General features: G+C 31.4%; 3 protein-coding genes across 3 annotated transcripts in view; 1 reads left to right on the top strand and 2 right to left on the bottom strand.

The window, feature by feature from the left end:
- The window catches only part of LOC148303414 (beta-1,4-glucuronyltransferase 1), a 117003-nt gene extending 111996 nt beyond the window's left edge, over positions 1 to 5007 (bottom strand). Inside the window, exons 1-2 of the mRNA XM_088269978.1 lie at positions 4852 to 5007; positions 2638 to 3629 (exon numbers count right to left, since the gene is read on the bottom strand). Coding sequence (XP_088126104.1) covers positions 2638 to 3629; positions 4852 to 4860 — 1001 coding nt within the window. The 5' untranslated portion in view covers positions 4861 to 5007. The remainder of the gene's footprint in view (positions 1 to 2637; positions 3630 to 4851) is intronic.
- A 1356-nt stretch (positions 5008 to 6363) lies between these two features.
- On the top strand, positions 6364 to 10151 carry LOC148303413 (uncharacterized). Its single transcript, XM_088269977.1, has 5 exons — positions 6364 to 6537; positions 6708 to 7710; positions 8315 to 8489; positions 9325 to 9561; positions 9861 to 10151. Exons 1-5 carry the CDS (start codon positions 6463 to 6465, stop codon positions 10069 to 10071), a joined length of 1701 nt encoding a protein of 566 aa, XP_088126103.1. The 5' UTR covers positions 6364 to 6462; the 3' UTR covers positions 10072 to 10151.
- Positions 10152 to 11746: 1595 nt separating this feature from the next.
- mus301 (mutagen-sensitive 301) lies at positions 11747 to 20834 on the bottom strand. The gene is made up of 15 exons (XM_088269976.1): positions 20775 to 20834; positions 19929 to 20611; positions 19553 to 19731; positions 19247 to 19438; positions 18903 to 18984; positions 18011 to 18216; positions 17064 to 17209; positions 16822 to 16986; positions 15667 to 16044; positions 14332 to 14570; positions 14009 to 14166; positions 13584 to 13679; positions 12782 to 13003; positions 12558 to 12692; positions 11747 to 11945 (listed from the first exon to the last, which is right to left on the bottom strand). The coding sequence occupies exons 1-15, from the start codon at positions 20789 to 20791 to the stop codon at positions 11877 to 11879; spliced, it is 2967 nt and encodes a 988-aa protein (XP_088126102.1). The 5' UTR covers positions 20792 to 20834; the 3' UTR covers positions 11747 to 11876.
- Between the last annotated feature and the right edge of the window lie 974 nt (positions 20835 to 21808).

Here is a 21808-nt window from a genome sequence, read left to right as displayed (position 1 = left end):
GTAAGTCGCGCCACATTTGTCATTTTATTTCTCGTTAAGCACCGCGTAATGCCCATTTTTCGTGATATACTGTTCCGTCTCCCCAGGGAGAGCGAAGTTCCCCAATAACAGATCACTAAAGATGATATTTAGGGGCGAGTGGAATGTCTCAGTTTTAGTTCGATGTTAATCGATGATCAATAACCTATCCCCTGCTTATTAGTGTTTACGTTGAAAGCGATTGTATTAGAAGGAGAAAATATTTTTATTTATTTCCAAATCCTGTTATCTTCCCCTTGTCTCTGTAAAATCATACCTCATCACTCAAATAATAAGATTTGATTTTTATCCTAAAATTATTTATGATACCGATTGAAATTCATGAAATTAATTCAAGCGTACCATATATCTGTATGTATATATGGTTTACGAGTATATATTAAACTTTTGTTTCATACGGACATTTTTTGGTTGAACTGCATTTTATGAAATAACAATTAATTTTTTTTCCACTTAAGAAGAAAGTAAGATTAGTAAGAAAATAAGTAAGAAGAAAAGTCCCTCTCCAAGAGCTCAGTCTCTTTTTTGGAAAGGCTCAGCGCAACTAAATTTTAAGATTGTACTAAGTAGAAATGTATGGAAATTTTATTAAATTGTAGAAAAAAATGTAAATATAAATATATATTTTTCTAATTAAATGTATTTTATTTGACCAGTGACCGGGTTTCGTGGTTTTTGTGCTGCAGGTCTTATAATCTCGACTCTTCTTTTTTAACCCATCAATTTTGGATACCTGTTAAAATATTCTGAAGTTTTCACTAAACGTCCTTTTACAAACCTGACGAAACAAAGAAAACATTTTCTTTTCGAGTGAAATGTGTTTTCGCACCCCTAGTGTTTTTCAGGCCGTTTAGACGCATTATTGATAAGGGATAAGGTCGTCTCGGAAGGCCGGAAGTAGATGTGACCAGTCACGTGCTTCATTTACTTCTGAACTTCCAATGGCACATTCTCTCTTCTGTGTGAAGATAGGATCAGTAATTTATTCATTGAGTTCTATTGTGCCACCCGAAAACAGGAAATGCATGGCATTTACAAAAAGGTAAAATTCCCTTTTTAAGTAAAACTTACACTGCATATGTACATATATCCAGTGGCATGCACAGAGCTTTCAGTTAATGAACAGTAGATGTATGAAAAATCTGATAATTTAGAAGATTCCTATCGATGGATTCTGCATCACGGTTCGATTAAACAATGTATTTTTTATGGGACAAAGTTATGTCAATGGATTTGAATTTTTATCACAAATCATAAAGTCCATGAGAGCTAACAAAAAAGTTTCTGAAGAAAATTTTCATCATTGAGTTATCCCTTCTTCTTTAAATTATCTCTGACTGCCTTTTTTTTAGCCTTTGGCTCCGAAATTTCTTGCGAACTTTTGGCGTGGAATAGAATTTTCATTACAAAACGTTTCGATAGTGATGACCGACAACTAAAAAACAATAAAGGTCATCACAAGATTTTGCTATCTTTGGCATGATACATATAAACACCCTTTTCAATTGCAAGAATCACTAAAACTTTAATGATATAAAAATTTTACCTACTACATCCCGGACTTCAACTAATTACTACTAATAAAATTATTTTCATGACTACGGTTTTTGAGTATTCTAATTAATTATTTGCGGTATCTTCATTATTTTTCATCGCTAAGAAAATCGAATTTTTGTCCCTCTTCGAATTATTAAATTGCTGGGGCAATACAAAGCGGCCTTGGATTTTATATGGTCACACATAATTATGAAGACAGGAACAACAAAAAAAGCTTTTTCAAAACACATCGTTCCGCATGCATATTTAAGCGGATGGAAGATTAAACCGGGAATAGTTGTACATGGAACGGGAAGCTTTAATGCCACCTGGAGGGAGCTTGCCTCTACCAAAAGTAATTTTGTTTTATCGGTATCACTGTCTGCAGAAAAGCCGTTTCTTTTCCACGAAGATGGTATATTAATATTTAAGCTATTATTCATTCCCTGGAAGCTACGCCGATGCGATGGTTTTGTACTGGAATACCGATACGCTCACTCCGAATTGAATCATTTTATTACTCTCAGGAATCCGAATTTTACCCAATATTTCCGCAAGAGTTTATCCATATTTTCTTTTAGAACGAATTCCTTTGGTAATCAAATTTGGCAACATTATTACGAAGTTTTTTTTAATAATTATTTTTCATAACCGTCTGTACATTTGATGTATGAAAAACATTCACAACGATTTTTCAATATATAAAGGCAGGTTTGCATTGAGTTAGTTACTGATGTCAGTACTGCCGCCGAGCGGATTGATTTTGAAATAAACACCAGGAATATTGATGTCAGCACTGACGCGACAGCGCTGTACTAACGTGAAATCACAATAGCAGTGCCGATTCAGCACTGACTTGTCTAGAGTTTGAAGTCAATAACTGATTCAATGTAAAACTGCTTTTGTGTATTATAAACTATTCGATCAATAAATTCTGAATAATATCATACCATATTTGTATTTCGTAAACAAAAACTAAAATTAATTTTATTGAATTACAATTTTCCAAAATCCAGCCAACAGAAATAATATTACGCAAAGAAAATAATGGGAGTAAATTACCTTGAGAAGTTGGTTGCGAACTGATTGTAAATAAACACTTTGTGGTGGAAAGGCCTGGCGAGCCCCTTGTTCGCGAGGCGGATAAGGTCCGTTTTACTTTTCGGGAAACGAACTCGCTCATCCAGTTCATAAGTTGGCACTACGTACGCGCATAAGCCTTTGCATTTAGCATGGCGGAGGAACGTGTCCAGCGACTCCGTCAGTCCTCCGCTGGGGATTATATCCACGTCCGTTAAAAACACAAACGAACCTTGGCAATTCCTCCGCGCCAAATTTCGGAGGTGATTTTGGGGATAAGGGTGCTTGAGTCGCCATTTTTTCGTATCCGGCAGACGGTATTTTAGCAAGCGATTCAGAGTAGCTTCTGGTTTGGCACAATCGAATAATGTTGGATCTGGAGTGGACGATGTTGCGAAGGAGAAATGCGCACTTTTCGCCGATGGTATTGCCAGATGAAAAGAGACTCTCTCTTTCACTACCGGATAGCATTTTCTTAGATATCCTATGTAGACCTTCAGCAAGGCCAGTTCTTCGGCAGCTGCGAAAACTGCGGCCGATATGGGGCCCGTCCATCTGTGGGCCACCTGCGCCATAGACGATAATCTTTCTAAAGAACTCTGAGTGGCGAGGCACACTTTATATTTCTCAGAAAGGGAAGTAAACTGTTCTCCTATAACGGCGAAGTCGAACATCTTGAAATTACGTGTGGAATCCCATCGTCCGAGACCCAAATTAATGTCACCAAAAACGTTGTCTTCTGTCTGGTTGAGAAGGTGTTGATCGTATATATCTATGCAGGGGTGAGCTTGCGGGGCTGTGGGGGGGACGGGGGGTGGGATCTCACGGGGCGGGAGGGGGGGAGGGCCGGGGAGTTGGGGGGATGTCCCGTGGGAGCACTCAGTGTGGAGAAGGCGAACTGTCAGCAATATATTTGACACCGTTAACACTAGAACACTTGCTAGGCTCAAGTTCCAAATACGACACCAGCTGACCTGAAAAAATAAAATAAAATTTTTAAAATCTTACTTGAGGGATTTTTTATTCGCTTTATTTTCCAATGTAAACCAGTTAAATAGTTTGTCACTCAATTTTTTAACATAAAATGTTCTCCTGAAATAATTGGCTTCGTTAAGAACATGATTTTTTTTAACGAGCGAAATAACTGAATGTTTTATTTTCATTATTACATATTATTATTAGAATATTCACCGAAAAATACGCGTCTGATTCCTAAATGCCTGGGTCCGCTACTGCTTACAAGGCAATATTACCTATTATTGAAACATACATACTGACTAGTCTTTATTTATATTTATTTTACAACTAGACATTATGCTCCCCTAAATACAAAACATGCAACATTAAAGATTGCATTTGTCCATTTAAGTATGTACTTCTATCATAAATTATTATATTTACCATGCCTCGAAAATGTCCTCTAAGGATTTGCCTTACTATTGTGTTATTGCGTAGGGACAACCCTGATCATCAAATATAAATGAGGTACCAGCTCGGCAGTGATCAAACCCCTACTTTTAGTTCAGATATAGTGACATTGGAAAATATTGGTAAAGAAAAATAATAAAATGTAAGCTGATATATTTATATATGTAGGAAAATTTTTGTTAGGACCGCTCTTAAAGCATTTGATCGTATTAATATAATTTATCAATTATTCACCAATTTATATTTATTTTTTAAGGAATCACCCGCAAAGCCTCTATTTTTGAGGCTTGTCAGCAGGTGGGATAGTTGGAAAAGGGGGGTATATGTGAAAAATACATTAGGAACACCCAGACCATTTGAAAATAAATATTTCCCTATTTTATTTGAATGTTACATTGAAGTTTTATTTCGCTGATGAAAGAAATAAAAATATCAATAAAATAAATTAAAAATTAAAAAATATCCACTGTGATAAAATTCTGATCGGATTTTATCGTTTGGAAGATTTTTTTCTATTATTTATTTACATAATTTTTATATCCATCGAGTAAATTTAAATAAATAAAAATATTAGTCTACAAAGCTGTTATGTTTGTAAATTCACATTTCAACATAGGTTCATATATTTTATCACATAATACATACCTATGCTTTATTCAAATTGTTTTTTAGCAGAATGAAAGCTGTATTATGTGCCATACATAAGGATAAATTCCACAAAAGGGTGAAATATAATGAAAAACATAACCTACGAAAGAAATATCTTACCTGAGTCATCTGATTATCGAAATTGTACTTTTCCACCCCTCTAAGAGGGCAAATTTCAGACACGTCTTTCAGTTTGTACTAATTACCATCGTACGCAATAATATAAAAACACTTCAACAAATAAAATAGAAAACGCCTGTCACATTTGGATGCATCAAATCGTGAGATCCTACAGATGGGAAAAGTCAACGGGGTGACCAAAATTATGCAAACTAGACAAATCGCTATCACTGTCGGTAGTCAACACTAAACAATGGTTTGACATCTGGTGAAGCTGAACTTGAGGCTTATGCGGTATTTAATTGACAATTCGTAAATACAAGAAATAACATTCGCACAATTTTACCGGAATACAAAAGTGACAGAAGCGAGGGCGCATGCTCGTTGGGGTGAATGCGCGCGCCCCTGTTTTTAGAATACATTATAATTTCTTAGCGCCTCTTGTTTTTCTTGGTTCTATAATCCATCTTTATATATTCAAATTTCTTTGAAGCTTTCTGAAATTTCAGGTTTTCTGAATTGTTTACATTTTGAAAGTTATAACTTCCTCGATAATAAAACAGACTTTCCTCTTTTCCTCGAGGGACTTTTAAAAATTTAGCAGTTCTAGTTGCATAAGTTAAAACGAGTACGGGTATGCAACTTCGATTGTTCTATTAATTGCTGCTATTTTCCTTATCTCGTAGCAGTAATGATTTTCACCTGAGCTCCTTCACGTACATCATCTGAATCCCATTAAATATATTCTACCCAATATCCGAAAATCAGGAGCACTGAACTAATTAATCAATTTGTATCAATGTAATTACATTCTACAATAATAGTCCGCCTCCGTGGTGTAATGGTAAGCGTGTTTAGCTATCGTACTGGAGGTCCCAGGTTTGATTCCCAGGGGGAAGGGATGAAAATAAATATAAGTGATTTTACATTCTAATATATATATTAAATATTACCCTGGACTGGTGTCTGAAGCGCAGGAGTGATCGGCTTGCCTTCGTGTAAGTAATGACCAAGATAACATTGCATCAATACGATACAGTGCCCTATGCACCATTAGGCGCGGATAAGGGTTAGAATAATAATGGGATTCTAATTAGAAATACAGTTAATACTATTCCAATATATTGCGGAGCTCTATGTTACACTTTCAATAGATTAAAAAAAAATATATTATAATATCCTATCTTTTAAACACACGCGTAGTCAAACTAATTATTATTATATATATTGTCTACATGTAAACTCAGCAATGACAAATAAAACGGCTCCACATTTTAAAGATGTTTTAGCAAAATTGTAAAACTTCCTCCACGTCTAGTAAATAACATCAAATATGATATTATAATGATGTAAAATAATATTCATGTAAATTATTCTTTGCACTGGGAAAACAAAGTATTTCTATCCACCCCTCTATTTTTATTCTCCGAATTTGACTATACGCTATACATACCTATATGTTACATAATTTTTGACATGGCAATATTTCACAAAAATAATTCGTCTATGGTTACTTTGACGTTGGCGTGCGGTAAATCGTTTGGATTTTAGGTTAGTTTATTGTAAACAATAACCGCATGTGTCATTTGGAGTCGATTTCTTAACTCAAATATGAGTTTTATTAAGTTCTTTGCTCCGCCTGAGTGGGACGCTGATGTACCTGATGGGGCAAACTTGGAAAACTTGGTAATATCGAAATATTGTATCAGTATAAATTATCCATAATAACGTTATACAGATAATTTTTGTCTAGTCCAGAAACCTCAATAAAAATGAGAATGTTTTTTATTTCTTTCAGTGATTTTGGAAAAATAAATATTATACGCATTAAAATGATTTTGTTTTTTTTTTGACAGACCAAGAAAGCGAAATTAAGAAGGAAGAAAAAAGATTTAGATACTGCAAATGATAGTGAACCTGTCACCAAAAAACGCAAAAATTCAGAGAATGCCGATCAAAACAAGCTATCAAACAAAGAGGTGGATGATCAGAAATCAAGTAAACAAAAAAATAAAAGCCAAAAAGTAAAGAATAACGAAGACTCAAAAATAAATGAAGGCAGTGAAGTTATACAGGTTTCAAAAAAAAAAAAGTCTAAAAATAATTTAGGTTCTGCGACTGTCGAAACAAATGAACTTAAAGATAAATCTAAAAAGAAAAAGAAACGGAAGAAAAAGAATATTACTTCTAATGAAACTTTATCTAACAATACTCCAACTTTGTCGGGTAAACTTACTGTTCAAGAGCCCAAGAAAAGTGTCCAGGCCTCGCATAAGAATGCCAAAAAGAAGTTATTAAGGCAACAAAATGAACCCAAATCTAATAATACTGAAGTAATCCAACCTGCAGACGGTGCATCAAAACTTACAAAAACTGAAAAAAATAGGAAAAGGCGTAAGAAGAAAAAACAGCCCGGTGATGCCAAAGCAACCTTAAATGCCATTTTTGAAGTGGAAACCATAAAGGAAAACCAAGTGACTAATATCAAATCCCCAACTGCAAATAATAAATCTAAAAACATAATCAAAAAAATTAAAGGCAAATTGAACAACAAAAAACAATTGACACAATCTGTTTTACCTGATAAAAAAGATAAAGCAGACAAAACTGCTGATAGTGATGAAAATAAAATATCTTCAAAGTCGAAAACTATATCGAAAAATAATAAGAAAAAGCTGAATAAACCGTTGTTCAAAGCTCACTTGCAGAAATTGAACTCCTTATTGACTGAGCAAATTAAAAAAACAGAGACCACAGATGAAGTGGGCAATAATGATGAAAAAAAACTTGTAGTTAAAACTGGGAAAAAAGATACAATTCCAAAAACTCTAAGGCAACGTATGATGGAAAAAATCAAAGGTAAATACAATCATTTTAAATGAACCACGACCCTAATTATACTCATACAGTCTGCCGACCGACCCTCAGTATACTAATCACAAGTAACCCTACCAACAATATGTAAAAGACTGAAACAATGTGTCAATTATTAATTATAAAGTATAATTAATTTACAGGCATATTGTTTTCATGTTTTTTTTAAGGAAAACCTATACTTTTAGAGGCTTGTCTGCAGGTAGGATAGTAAGATGGCGAAGTTAAACGTAAAAAATACATCTTTTGAAGTAAATCTTTCGTGAATTTATTTTGCAACTGGCAGGAATCAAACCCGCGACACCAGTTTTGCAGTCAAGCGTCACACAACTACTTCACTTTACCTACAGTTGAATTCGATATTAGACAGTTGATTCGTAGATTCTAACTACATAATTGCATATTGCTATTTTAGAATAGAGGTTACTATGCCTTAAATCAAGCTACCCTGGAAATGCATCTAAGTTTTCATACAATTTTCAATCATGATGAAATGAAAAGAATATTAAATCAATATATGGATTTTTTTAAAAAACAGAATCGGTAGAAAGTATTGCAAACGAACATTGTTCATCTTTTTCTTCCACAGGTGCCAGATTTCGATATCTCAATGAACAGATGTACATTAATGAAAGCAAAGATGCAAAACTTTTGTTCAATGAAGATCCGTCAGCATTTGGAGCATATCACAATGGTTACAGGCTGCAAGTCAGCAAGTGGCCCCTCAATCCTCTTGATGTCATCATTAAAGATATTTCCAATTTGTAAGTATTTGTCATGTGATGCAGTAAAGTCCATTTTACTTACTCCTCATTCCTCTATAAAAACCGCCATCTCATTTGATGACTGCTTATACTCAGTGGTGTGCACAGAGTTTTTAATCAGGGTTGGCAGTAGGGTTGGGTAAGGATAAGACATAGTAGGCACTGGTCGTGTTTCTAAAAGGAACACGAGTAATCCAGGGTAGGCACTGCTTTTCTGCTTATATAGAAGGCATGCCTCTGCCTTGACCATATTTTAATAAATTTAGTGTGTCGTCGACGGGAGTCATGTTAAATAATGACAAGGATTTATAGCCAGTTTTATGTGTTATGAAAACACAAAGCAATACACTTAAGTTTAAAGTATTTATAATGTTTAAATAGAAAATAGAATTCGATTTTCAACAAACTTATGGGCTTTTAAAAATTCACGAATATAAGTTTATCTGTATGACATTATTTTATATGCAGTGGATTTGTTAAGTAGCGCTGTGCCTTCTCTGGGCTTCAAATAAAATAAAAAACCAAAAGGAGCAAAATTTTGTATCCTTCATATTACAAAATGTTCCAGTTTCCATCTCGGTATTATATTTACAATAATTTCGTGAATTTGATTAGTATTCCGGTTTATTCTGACCCTTTTCAAGACCAATAAAATCTCTGTCACATTATCTGCAGGGAAGAATCACCTAGTTTTGCAAGATGTGGATATCATGTCTACTTCTAGCTTAAAGTTGGCAGTCGTTGAACTTTATTGATAACGCCAAGATAGCACAAGTGAGGTAGCTTACTATCTAATTATGCTGTATTTGTTTGAATGTTTTTTTTTCAATTTCAGGCCTAAAGAGTATGTGATAGCTGATCTTGGTTGTGGGGATGGTCGATTAGCTAAAACTGTTCCACACAAGGTGCATTCGTTTGACTTGGTGTCTCTCGACCCATGTATCCAAGCGTGCGATATGGCGCACTTACCACTACTGTCATCCCAAGTAAACGTCGTTGTCTTCTGTTTATCGTTGATGGGCACCAACCTGAAGGATTACATTGTAGAAGCTAACAGAATTCTCAAGAATGGGTGAGTTTACATTATAATTTATCTCTGATATCTCTTTTACATTATAATTTATCTCTGATGAAAATAAAAAATCTTCATTCATCAACACTGTTTTCTCAAGTATAATAAAAAAAATTGTTTTGTTATAATAGATATTTATTGACTAAAATTATCTTTTTATTCAAAGAATGAATAAAACAATCACATTGTAAAGCAAGTAATTATTATAAATTATTTCTCTCAAGTTTTAACTTGTTTTTTAAAAGCATACATACCAACTTATATATAATTTGTGTAACTTTTTTTCATGATTGTTCCAGCGGGCTAATGAAAATTGCAGAAGTGGAGAGCCGATTTGAAAATGTTGATTCATTCTTAAAAGACGTACAAAAGTATGGATTCAGTCTCGTAAAATCAGATTTGACACAAAACTTATTTTATTTTATGGATTTTAAAAAAGAGAGTGATATAAAGAAAAGAAATAAGTTACCCGACTTAACATTAAATCCATGCTTGTATAAGAAAAGATAAAATATAATATGTAATTTATATTTTTTTGATTGTTTATAAAACTGCAAACAGTTAAAGTTCAATAAAGAAGTGAGAATTTTTTTGTAAGATGTTTTATTTGTCAAATACATTTTTTAACAGTTTAATTGATAAATTACATGAAAAATATGTAAAAATAAAATAAATTTGTATAATAAAGGTTAAGAAACCCCATAACCGTTATAGTGTTGACAGCAATATTTCTCTGTTAATACATATTACCTATTAAGACTATTATGGTTTTAGTTATACTGTTATAGTGTTTTAGTGTTAATTACAAAGTGTAGATTAATTTTACTTATTTAATGCTTTTCGTAACCAGTCCAGGCCATCGATTACGGAAGTTAACACTTTAACTGCATAGTGAAGATAACTTTTACTAAACTTCCATTTGGTAAAAAACTCTTTTTTTTTAATTATGACTAACGTTCTGTCAATACAGATTGAAAACCAGTTCAAAATGCCACTCATTACAAATAAAATAATAAACATTTAGTTTTTTCAGCAGACCTTATTGTCTATAATGTATATTTTTAAATTGGTTATTCCTTATAATGACTTTCGCTCAAACAGAAACAACAAATTGCAGTAACATTTTTATATTTTTGTAACAATTTATCATAATTTAATAAGAATTACGCTAGATTTAATAAGTACCAAACATAACGAGAACAATTATATTAATAATAACCATTTTTAAAAAAAAACACTATTTATTATATTCTAGGTCCCTTCCATAATTTTGCATATGAATCTTTCAATAAATAAGAAAAAGGTATAAATATTTTGCTCAGAATTCTAAATAAAATTTCGAGAAGAGCAAAGTCTTTAAAAAGAAAAAAAATGCAAAGGTCTAAAAATATATATTTCATGATTAATTAAAATTCTTGATTTCATTCACTCCTTCTCTTAACAAAAAATATGAATTACATATGAAACCAAAGGAATTACCAGTTTATTAAATAGGAAAACCTTTTTGTTTTTTTTTTATTTGCTAATTTGAGTTCTTATTCAAATTTTGGTATTTTTCAGTTTCGAATTAGTGATATTCATTAATTATTATTTTACAATCATATCTTACATCAAGGTAAAGGTTTGATAAAAATCATTATCTAAATTGAGAACACATTTTTGACAGGCGGATTCATTTGCATCAATTATCAGTCATTTTTTTTTGGATTTTGCCAAAATTATAACTTAAAGATAAAATTTTCTGTGTATTATTAACAATATCCGGTGGCATATGAGAGAAAAAGTCATAAATTGATGTTTAAAATTTTATATATGATTTACAAATTTTTTACTAGTTTTATAGTACACTTTAATAGATCGTTAAATTTAAATAGAATTTTTATATTAATTAAGAATTTTTAATTTAAATAGATTTTTGTAATAATCAAAATAGATCTAATATTGAGTCACATTGCGATTCAGTTCAAATGTTTCATATAAAACACCATGTTATTTTTTTAATTTGTAAATTATCATTTTAGTACAAAAATCACTAGTCAGCTAAAAAAAAGTCTTCTATGAAAAGTTTTTTTAATAAATTATAAGAACTGGATACTTCATCCCTGTAATTCATAATTAATTTCAAATCTTGAAGATTTTTCTTCTTTTATACTTATCTATCTACAAATGTGTCTGAAAATGGTGGATCTGAGGACGATAGACCTTCATCTGGAACGGTCCCATCCTGATAAGTCGTAACTTCGACATATCCCATCAAGAGATTTTTTTTGAGGCTATCGGGACTTTTACAAATGTGTCAAAAAATTCAGGATCCTTCATTGATTAGTAAGTAATAAATCATCTAATTCTTCTTTTAAATTATCTGCTTTCTCCATTAAAAGTAACTGAAATTATGGTAAAGTGACATATTATTAAGCAAAAATAAAAAGTAAACAGAAAACACAAATAAATAAAAAGTAAACACCGTGTAACCAAACATTATACTTCATTCATTTTCACACATATTCCACAGTAACAACTAGAAACATTTTTCTTTCATCTATTACTGACAATGGGATATCTTTTTAAGCTCTATAAACGATACTATACAATGAATGCTTATTTCGTAGTCGTACAGGAGAAAGTGACCAACTAACAAAACGTTAAATGTTCAGGAGGGCCATTTAAGTCACTTTTGCTTGGCAAGAAAGTAAACATCAATGCAGTTAGTCATTTTTGACAAGTCAATATATTTACTTCCAAGTTTACAATCCTTTGGGATTCTTTTCAGGGCAATATTAAGCTGGTAAAGATATCAAATAGTCAATGATCAAGTTTTTGTAAAAAATGCACTTGGTCACTTTCTCCTGTATGACTACGATTTGTACATGATAATTTGTTAATATCTGACATAGATATAAAATACAATACTTATAACGTAGAATGTATTTTATAAAAATGGAACTGTGTTTAAAAAATTATCCAAGATTTTTACAATAGTTGGTGTTAATACATACTTTTGCAGTTGCTATTAGTTGATTAGCTATTTTGGATGTCACATGTTCGACTGCATTCATTATCGCATCTGGTGATGATTGAGCTATGCTTTTAATAGTTTTAAACCCAGCTTTATATAATTGCAACGCCCGGGCCTATAAAGAATATTTTATCAATTGACAAGAAAAGTGAAATTATCAAGCATATTAGAAGAAATGGTATACATATTCCATGAACTTATTACCTTTTTAACATTGGGAAGGTCCATCAGAGGAACCAATTCTTGGATACAGCAGTGAGACAAGCGTTGGGTGAAAGTTGTCAAAAGGTCTTTGAAAACCCAAAATTCGTCTAACTCTTCACAAAAGCGATACACACTCGAAGCAAATGTTGCTGCTTGTTCCATGAGTGACTGTACAGTGCCTCTGTTCACTTCATATTTTTCAGAAACAATGTTAAGTGGCACCTGATTCCAAAGATCATATAACATTAACGTAATGTAAAATCGATTCAAAACACGTTCGGGTATATTCTGAAAAAAATTATAACATCTTTTCTGCATTTTAATAATCACCTAAATGAATTTTTTTTCAAACACCTGATGAATAATTTTTGACAGAAACAGTGAAGCCAATAAAGTTATTTGAATATTATTTTTGCTGTATTTTTATAAATTAACATATTTCACACCCCAAATGATAAGAAGAGAAAAAGTAATAATTCAACATTTGCTTTTTTTCACACCCAGTTAGCATATGCGTTTTGCAGAAAAGCATTCTTCTCAATATTTTATTTTTTAATGCAAATGAAATATTGAACTTACATGGTAAAAAAAAGTACATTTATCTAGTAATCATTTTCTATTAAAATATTTCCAAAAAATTATTACATTTATACAATGATGCCTCATTGGCCAAGAGTAGAATCTTAATACGTATATATATCCAATTTTACTATTTGTGTCTATTTCTAAGAATGCACCCTGGCAAATACAGAGAATCTGACATAATATCTATTGAATGAACTAATATATCCTTAAAACAAACCTTAGGATATTTTCCTATCTGCATCTGGATTTTGGAAACCTCATTAAAACCAAGTACTCTGGATGTGTGTAATATATCTGGATCTGCTGATGACAGCTATTAAAATAAAATTAATTAGCAACATTTTACCAACAATAGTTCTTAATTTTTCTTTGATCATTCTCTGCACCCAAATAATGTATAGATTACTGCATTGGATCAACTCGCTTAATTTAATTTTTAAGTATTGCATTTGAGAGGAGTGGAATATATTTTAAGGGGTACAAAACTCAGGGTGGGGGCCATTACAGTTATATGAGAAAGTAGATGAAGAAGGAAAATGAGAAAGTAGTATTACTTGGGTGTTCGGATTTGGAATCCGTACTCTAACTTGTATCACTTGAATGGTTAATACCACATAATGATAATGAAATATGTATACTTACAACAGAGGAAAAAGTTGACAATCTTGGTTTCATAGTTTCTGCCAAATCATAAGGAGTCACCAAGTACAGTAAATGGACTACTCCGATTAATACCAAACCGCACTGTGCTTCTTTTAAATCAGAATAAAGTTGATGCGCACGATTCAACTGCATACCACCTTAAATAATATGCTACCATAAATGATACATGGAAAAATTATGTAATGTCGAGTTGGTAGTGATATAAATTCTTGGCTTTTATTTAAATTTTCTAATCAATAGTAAAATTATTTAAATAAGAAAATAGATATTTGCATAGCAATAAAAATGAGATATTTTGTAACCTTTCACTGCAGCTCTCCCTAACTTGCTGGCAGATAATTCAGTATCTTTAGCAATAGACATATGTTTTTTTTCTGAGCTTGTCCCTTCCTTTGCCAAAGACCCTATAGTTTGATCTATAGATACTGACATATTCAACGATGGATTTGTTGGTTTGCTATCATTCTTCAATTTCAATGCACCCATTTTAAAAAGTGTTCGTATCGTTTCATTAACCTGTCTGTTTATTGTGATGTTCAACCTTAAAATGATTTTAAAAATATCAACCATATATTCACTATCATTATTACTCACCCACCAACACTACAAAGAGACCCTTAATGTAATAAGAAGTATTGTATCATCTACATACCTCTATCAATAAATGAACTGCTGTCAAATTATGTAAAAGAACTTTTACCAACCAATGAACTATATGTATAACCGATTTGATTGAAAAAAACCTGGTTGCTAAACTGTGACAACCAATAAATTCAAAAGATTATTGTTTGAGGTTTAAGATAGAAGTCTATGGAAGGGTAAAATAGTATGGAAACTATTCATTGTAAATGAATTATTATAGACAATTTGAACATTCGTGGTATCTAATCAATCTCTGAGGATATCAGACATTCATTACATAAAAGCATCTGATGTGATGTGTCAGGGGAAATGTTAATATTAACAGTTTTTGCACACGCAGTATGTATATTTTATATGAATAGTGCTTTAGTGTTGGTGTAAAATCCTGATGAAGAGACGGTATGACTCGTAATTAGTAATAAATATAAAATTGATAAGTGCATACATAGTCATACTAGTTTAGTAACATTTCTTACCCCCAGTATTACATGGTTCCAACTAACGAAATTTGGTAAGAGGAAGTATTATGACTTGTCATCATTATCTGATTCATGTAACATTCATAATTCTGCCCGTTATGGAACATTAATACTGCCCGGATTTTTGAAAGATGTTTATAAATGTTATAAAAAAATGTAACAACTATTTTCATATCAGTTGGAATCGCCATCTGTTGAAAACTTTGTAAGGTAAATAGAATTTGATTTTTTATTTAATTGTATGCACAATCAATTTGTTAAGGTTCAGAATAAGTACAGTGAATCTATAGTTATTTTACCTCTAGTTGTTATGTTGGCTAACTAAATATAAATCAGAAGTAAAATAAACATGTATAGTATAACTATGTATAAAGTAAAATAAATATGAACATAAATAAAATAAATATGAACGGACTATAATTAAGGTGTTGCAAAATAATGCAAATCAAAAATTGAATGCAATAAAATGGAACCTTTGTCATAGATACATAATTTGTCAAAAGGCATATTTCTTACTTTTCAGCCTGAACGGCTAATAAGGTTTTCTTGGTTAGTTCTCTCAACATCTTTAGATTGACGGCAGTTTCCGAAGTCACCGCAGTCAGCAGAAAGTTCCTCATGTTGGGAGCCATGTGCAGATTACTTGCCACACTGTCCATGGGAGAGGCGAGAAGCTCCTTCACCTTGCTAGTATGGCACGACGCACATATCAATATGCTGTCGCCATAACCGCCGAATCCCGCTCGCCCCGCCCTGCCAACCATCTGCTTGTAGGTTGACAAGTTTATGAAACTATTCCCCATCATTGGGGCTCTGATGATGACTCTTTGGGCTGGCAGGTTTACTCCCGCAGCTAACGTCGAAGTACAGCATAGGACACTCAACAAACCAGACCTACAACAAAAAAATTATTTCATTCATTCAAACCCTTATCTGCACACGATGGTGCATCTATGCATATTAGAACTTGTTTTAACACTATTATATAAATGCAGAATTATCTTGTTCATTTTTAAACGAAGGAAAGGAGATCAGCCCTCCGCTTTATGTACCAGTCCAGGGTAATATTGAATGAATATTAGTGAAAAATCACTGATATTTATTTATAACAAAAATAGGTGAGTATAAATACAAACATTTTCTTGAGTACAAATGAAACTACCAATATTTATTTATCATAATGGTTACTTGATGCATCAGCCGACAAACCAAAACTACTAATATAAGTATAGACAGTAATGTTTGGTTGTTGTTGTTTTTCAAGGACTATTACATTAATATAGGATTTGAAGTAGATTGTATCTGTCGACTTCTTTAAATATAATATATACTTTATTGATGTTTTTGTACAATCTGCCGTAATGATGTCGTAATGAATACAATTTTAATAAAATATCTACATACTTTATTGCAATGCCGATTGATCACTATCGGATTTTTATTAAGAATATTGGTTAATTTTTAACTAATCCATGATATTTAAAATAATACAAACACACACATATCCACTTCACAAATACATTCTAGTTAGCCAGATCCTGCTTCTCAGATACTGATTAATTTGCAAGAACTTGTTTGCTTACAGGTTAAAAATGAGTATCCATTTATATTCTGCAGGTTCTTTTATTTGATTACATTTTCATTATTGAGGGAATAATAAATTTAAGATACCTGAAGGAATCTTCAATGAGTCTTCGTTCTTCAAAAGAAAGTCCAGAATGGTGATACCCAACTCCCCATGGAACGAGAGATATTTGCAGATTCTCACCGCTGCTTTCATCTTTTAAAGCTTTACATAAAGCATCCTTTTCTTGCTTACGATGTTCTAGCAAATTTCTTGAAAATCAGAATATCAATTTTATTCTTTAAAAAAAACAGAAATGAAGTGTGCTATCCATTTTTTTTTAACTTACTTGGACATAACTTTACAAAGAAGAACCCCAACATTTTCAGCATTTCGTTTTGTAGGGCAAAAAATTAAACAGCAACTATGAGGAATAACTTCCATTACCAATCCTCCTAAATGGTCCGGATCTATTTTTTCAACTTGTGATGAATACTACAAGGAAAAGAAACGTATGTTAAAATAATAAGTAATTAATAAAAAAAATTAAGTTCCCTGATATTTATATTAGATGAGGGGCAAATAATATAACCTTACTATTGTAAATTTGAAAAAAAAAACATGTCATTATAAAAAAAAAGCTTTTGTGCAAAAAAATAATTCAAAAATTTCTTTCAGTATATTTAAGTTTCATCTGGTTTACATACATTCTCTTAATCATAAAAAAAATCACTTGTGAGTTAGTATTTTACAAAATGGGATTAAGTAAATTGTATAAAATTATTATTATTGTTCTTTTATAAGAGTAATTTTACAAATTAATCATTTTATGATTTAAGCGTCACTTGTGAAAAATGTTTGGAACTTTCAAACTTCATGCTATAACTTAACACACAGCTATTGCTATGAGATGACAACATGAGTACAAACTCACACAATAAAATTGACATGCTAATATCTTTTTTTAATAACGAAAAAAGGAAATTTGCTTTCTATCATCCAAAGGAATCAAACGTTTAATCGGGCGTCATGGTTGCCATTTTTATACAAAAATGATTTTGATTAAGCAAAAATTTACAAAAATGTACGGTACTTCTTCGGTTTCATCGTTTTAACATGATAAAGATAGTGTTTTAGAATAAAAAAATTTTTTGGCGGTTAGCTCAGCACTTGATTTAACGGCAATCATTTATGCATTTAAATATCAATGTTCAAAATTGTATGAAAAAAACCAAACCACTATCGACAAAAGGGCTTAAATGTAAATCTTATACTAATACATATCTAAAGTCTAACCCCAAAGTCGACTGTTCTTGTATGAGTTATTTTTTCATCTTCATTTACGGCACCCCAATTTATGCTTAGAATATCTTTACCGCATTTTATAAATTCCTTTAATTCAACTGGTCTGAAATCCTTGGTGAATACTTGCGCATTAAGAAATGTTGCAAGTTCTTCAAGATTGCCTATAGTCGCGCTCATTCCAATAATTTGTATTTTCTCTGAAAGAAAATATGTTAAGTTTAAACTAAAAGCGTTAGTGTTTTTTTTTTCAAAGTAATAAATAACTAGTAAAAATAAATAAACAAATTGATAAGTTTAAAATGTAACAAATGACAAGCTATACAAATAAATGTGTGTTGTGTTTGTAAAATAATACTGGGTGTCCAAGTATGATTCAGCTGTTATTTCAATAAATAAAAGAGGTTACTTCATTTAAAAAATGAAGTGCAAATTTACTTAAGTATGGTCCATTTGAAGCTATCACCTTTGCCCATCTTTCAAGTAATTTACAGTTCTCTTTCTTTAGAAGGTCAAGTCTTTAGATGTGAGACAAATTTTGTTACTTCCAAAAGAAATGGACTGAGTTTTTTAGAAAGCTATGACTGCTAGTTATTTTTTAGAAATCTGAAGGTGCAGCATCTGGTGAATGGTTGGGTGACACTTCTCAGTCCTACCCTTCCAAGTAGTTTTCAACCAGTTGAGCAACATACAGTCTAATATTGTCATAGGGAACAATTAATTTGTCATGGCTATCTTCATCTTTCAGTTGTACATGCTTTATAGCTTGCTGCAAACGCAAATGGATTAGCGATATAATTTTTTTAGACAATGCAATCATACTAGTACACCCAATATAACTTGGTAAAACAAAAATGCTAGTAATAATATTTTATACAGCACTAACCTCGGGAATATAGCACATTTGAAAGCAACATTTCAAGAATGTATCCTCGCTTTGACTCTCCTAGTAAGTGTAATTCATCAATCTGAAATATTATTTTTCATAAGATAATTGCAAACTAGATAAAATATATATATTAAAGTTCTCTTTACTCTCTCTAATTAAAGATTGTATATTGGGATACCGTTATAAATTATTACTTTATTCTATGAAGTACAATAATCGTTAAAATATGTAAAATAAATAATCGAGGATTATATTAATGAATCAATAAAACTAATTGAGTATTACTGGGAGCTAGCTTAAAAAAATTAGCAATAAATTAAATCGTGAAAATGGATTTCTACCACAATTAATCCAATCTCCCCTAATCGTTTGGACTCCAATAGACTTCTCACGAGACCTAAGCCTTTCTCAATAGTGGCTATGTATATACTGTTCCTATTCCTCCTTTTTCTAGGCGGATAAGACCCTTTACTTCCAGCGTATTCCTCAATAAAGAAATTCAAACTCAGCGCAAACGGGGACAAACTCCAAACCTGTCAAGAAAAATAACAAAATATAGGAATGAAAACTCTAAAAATTACTTAATAAAAGTCATTAATGGCAGAAAATCCATAAATTATATAAATGTATATGTACGCATATTACACCTTTTCCTGAACAATTGAGACAAACGGTAATACAAATATGACATTTTTCTTTCTGCATATTACTTCTTTCAACATCAATATTTCTGCAACAAGTGTTTTCCCTCCGCTTGTCGGTAAAGCGTATATTAAATTTGTACGTTGTTCAATAGCAGGTAACGTAAGACATTCATTTTGCCAATCTAAAAAACATTTACATAATAATGTAAAAATTTTCAAAAACTTCACTGTTATTTTTCAAAAACTGCCTTGTGGTGAATTGTAAAAATATGTTATCCTTGTCATATACTTTCACAGAAGAGCATAAAGATGAATAGGTAATTGATTCTTTTTCACTTTTAAAACTATGCGATCAAAACAATAAAATAAAAATTCTTACCATATAATTTATCTATGCCTTTGTACTGTGTAATCAAATCTTTGACTGGAGGCGGTAATCCATAAAAGTAATTAGCTGATCTTTTAACATCGTTAGAACTCACTTCACAAATAATCGAAATATTCATAGGAACATTGAGCATAAAGGAGTCATTAGTTTCATTTATAAAATTCTCCTCTTCAATATTACTGCAAATATTGTGTATAGAGTTATCAAAAGTATTATTTATTTTGTTAATAGATTTTTCATTTACGGTAGGTTTTATTGAAGAAGAAAAAAGAGATTCTGATTTTTCTTCGCCCACATGGTCTGAAGATGTCTTTTGAGGAGTTCTAACCAGTTCAGTCTGGTAACAAGGTATTAAATTAAATTCACTACACTGTGTAGTGTTTATATCAGGTCTTAAATCGAAATCTTCGTCGCCAAATAAGTCATTAACATCTTGTTTTTCAACGGTCTCTTCTTTTGTTGCTGAGATAAGACAGGAATTTGCAGAAGTTGACTGAATATCAATAATTTTTTTCGTTCTTTTACTATATGGATTATAATTTTTTGAAATAATTTGCGGAATTTTGCAACTGTGGTTTCGATTTTCATAATCAGCAGCAAATTGGGCGAATTCATCTTCCTTATTAAAAAAATTATCGTCAGATTTCATATTCAATTCCCATTGGATCCCAAATCTACGAAATAAATAAACAGTAACAACATGTACAAATAAGTATATACAAAAATCCTTGCTTAGCTTATATCTATAACTAGTGATGTTACTTGAATTTATTAATTGGAGTATGGCTAAATCCAAATAATAAATAAACCTCGTAAATTTGAAAAAGTTTTACTTACACGAAAATCTCGCGCATCCGCGCCACTCGTATCCAAAGTATTTTCGTATTTTGAAAAAATAAATTTAATTTTGACAGGTCTTGATTTATCTATGGTTATAATTGTGAAGTGTGTGCCTATTAACCTTTGGTTGAAACAGGTACCTACTGAAAGTGAAAACTGAAAAAAGGGGATTCAAAGAAATCAGCCAGGTAAAGAAATAAATAAACCAAAATAGTGTAACCCACTTCGACCTAAAGAAGTTTAAAATGTTTTTTTTTTTAATATCAAATTCTTACATTCGCAATGTTTCAAAAATGTTTGGTCGTATTTTATTTCTAAACATGTGCATTTATTCTATTTTATTAATTTTAGATTATTATTGGTTTAACCTAGGTAATATTACAGGAATTGCAGTAAAAAAGAAACAATGTGATACTACTTGTAGTTTTACATTATATTTTTCAAGCGCCTTGTTGTAGTCAATGTCACTAACAAATTTTGTTTATAATTAGGTACGTACTCAAATATGGGATATACGGAATATCAAGCAATATAAAAACTAATGTATTACTTCTCCTTGAGTATTAAACTATCGTAATTTATTTCGTGACTAACTTTCTAGACGTCTGATAATAAATAAATGATTAAAGTACGTATTTTGTTTACTCAACCAAGTTAAAGTGTTCAAAAATAAAAACTGTACGTATGACAATTCAATATTGATAAGATGAGTATGTAAATTTGGTTGATATATTTTTTTAAACTTCTTTCCTCTATAATACGTATCCTCACATAAAAGGTACATGATGAATTGTATAAAATTTACGCAATGTTAACTGAAAATAAATTGATCAGTCATTTACTCCAGATTCATTGATACTGGAGTGGAATATGTTCGATGGGAAAGTAATTGAAAAGCCTGAGGATGAATGTATTTTTTTGGAATATTCGTAATTCATAATTCGGTTATAAAGTGTGCATCGGCTATTTTGTATTACGTCTGTAATATATTAGAAACTTAATGAAATAACTATTTTTACATCCAACCTGTA

Source organism: Brachycentrus maculatus, unplaced genomic scaffold, assembly GCF_059751285.1.
Source record: "Brachycentrus maculatus isolate JH-2025_06_01 unplaced genomic scaffold, ASM5975128v1 h1tg000370l, whole genome shotgun sequence".
In the NCBI taxonomy this organism is placed as follows: Eukaryota; Metazoa; Arthropoda; class Insecta; order Trichoptera; family Brachycentridae; genus Brachycentrus; species Brachycentrus maculatus.
Note: the sequence above shows the minus strand (reverse complement) of the source record. Positions and strands in the feature narration are given on the sequence as shown.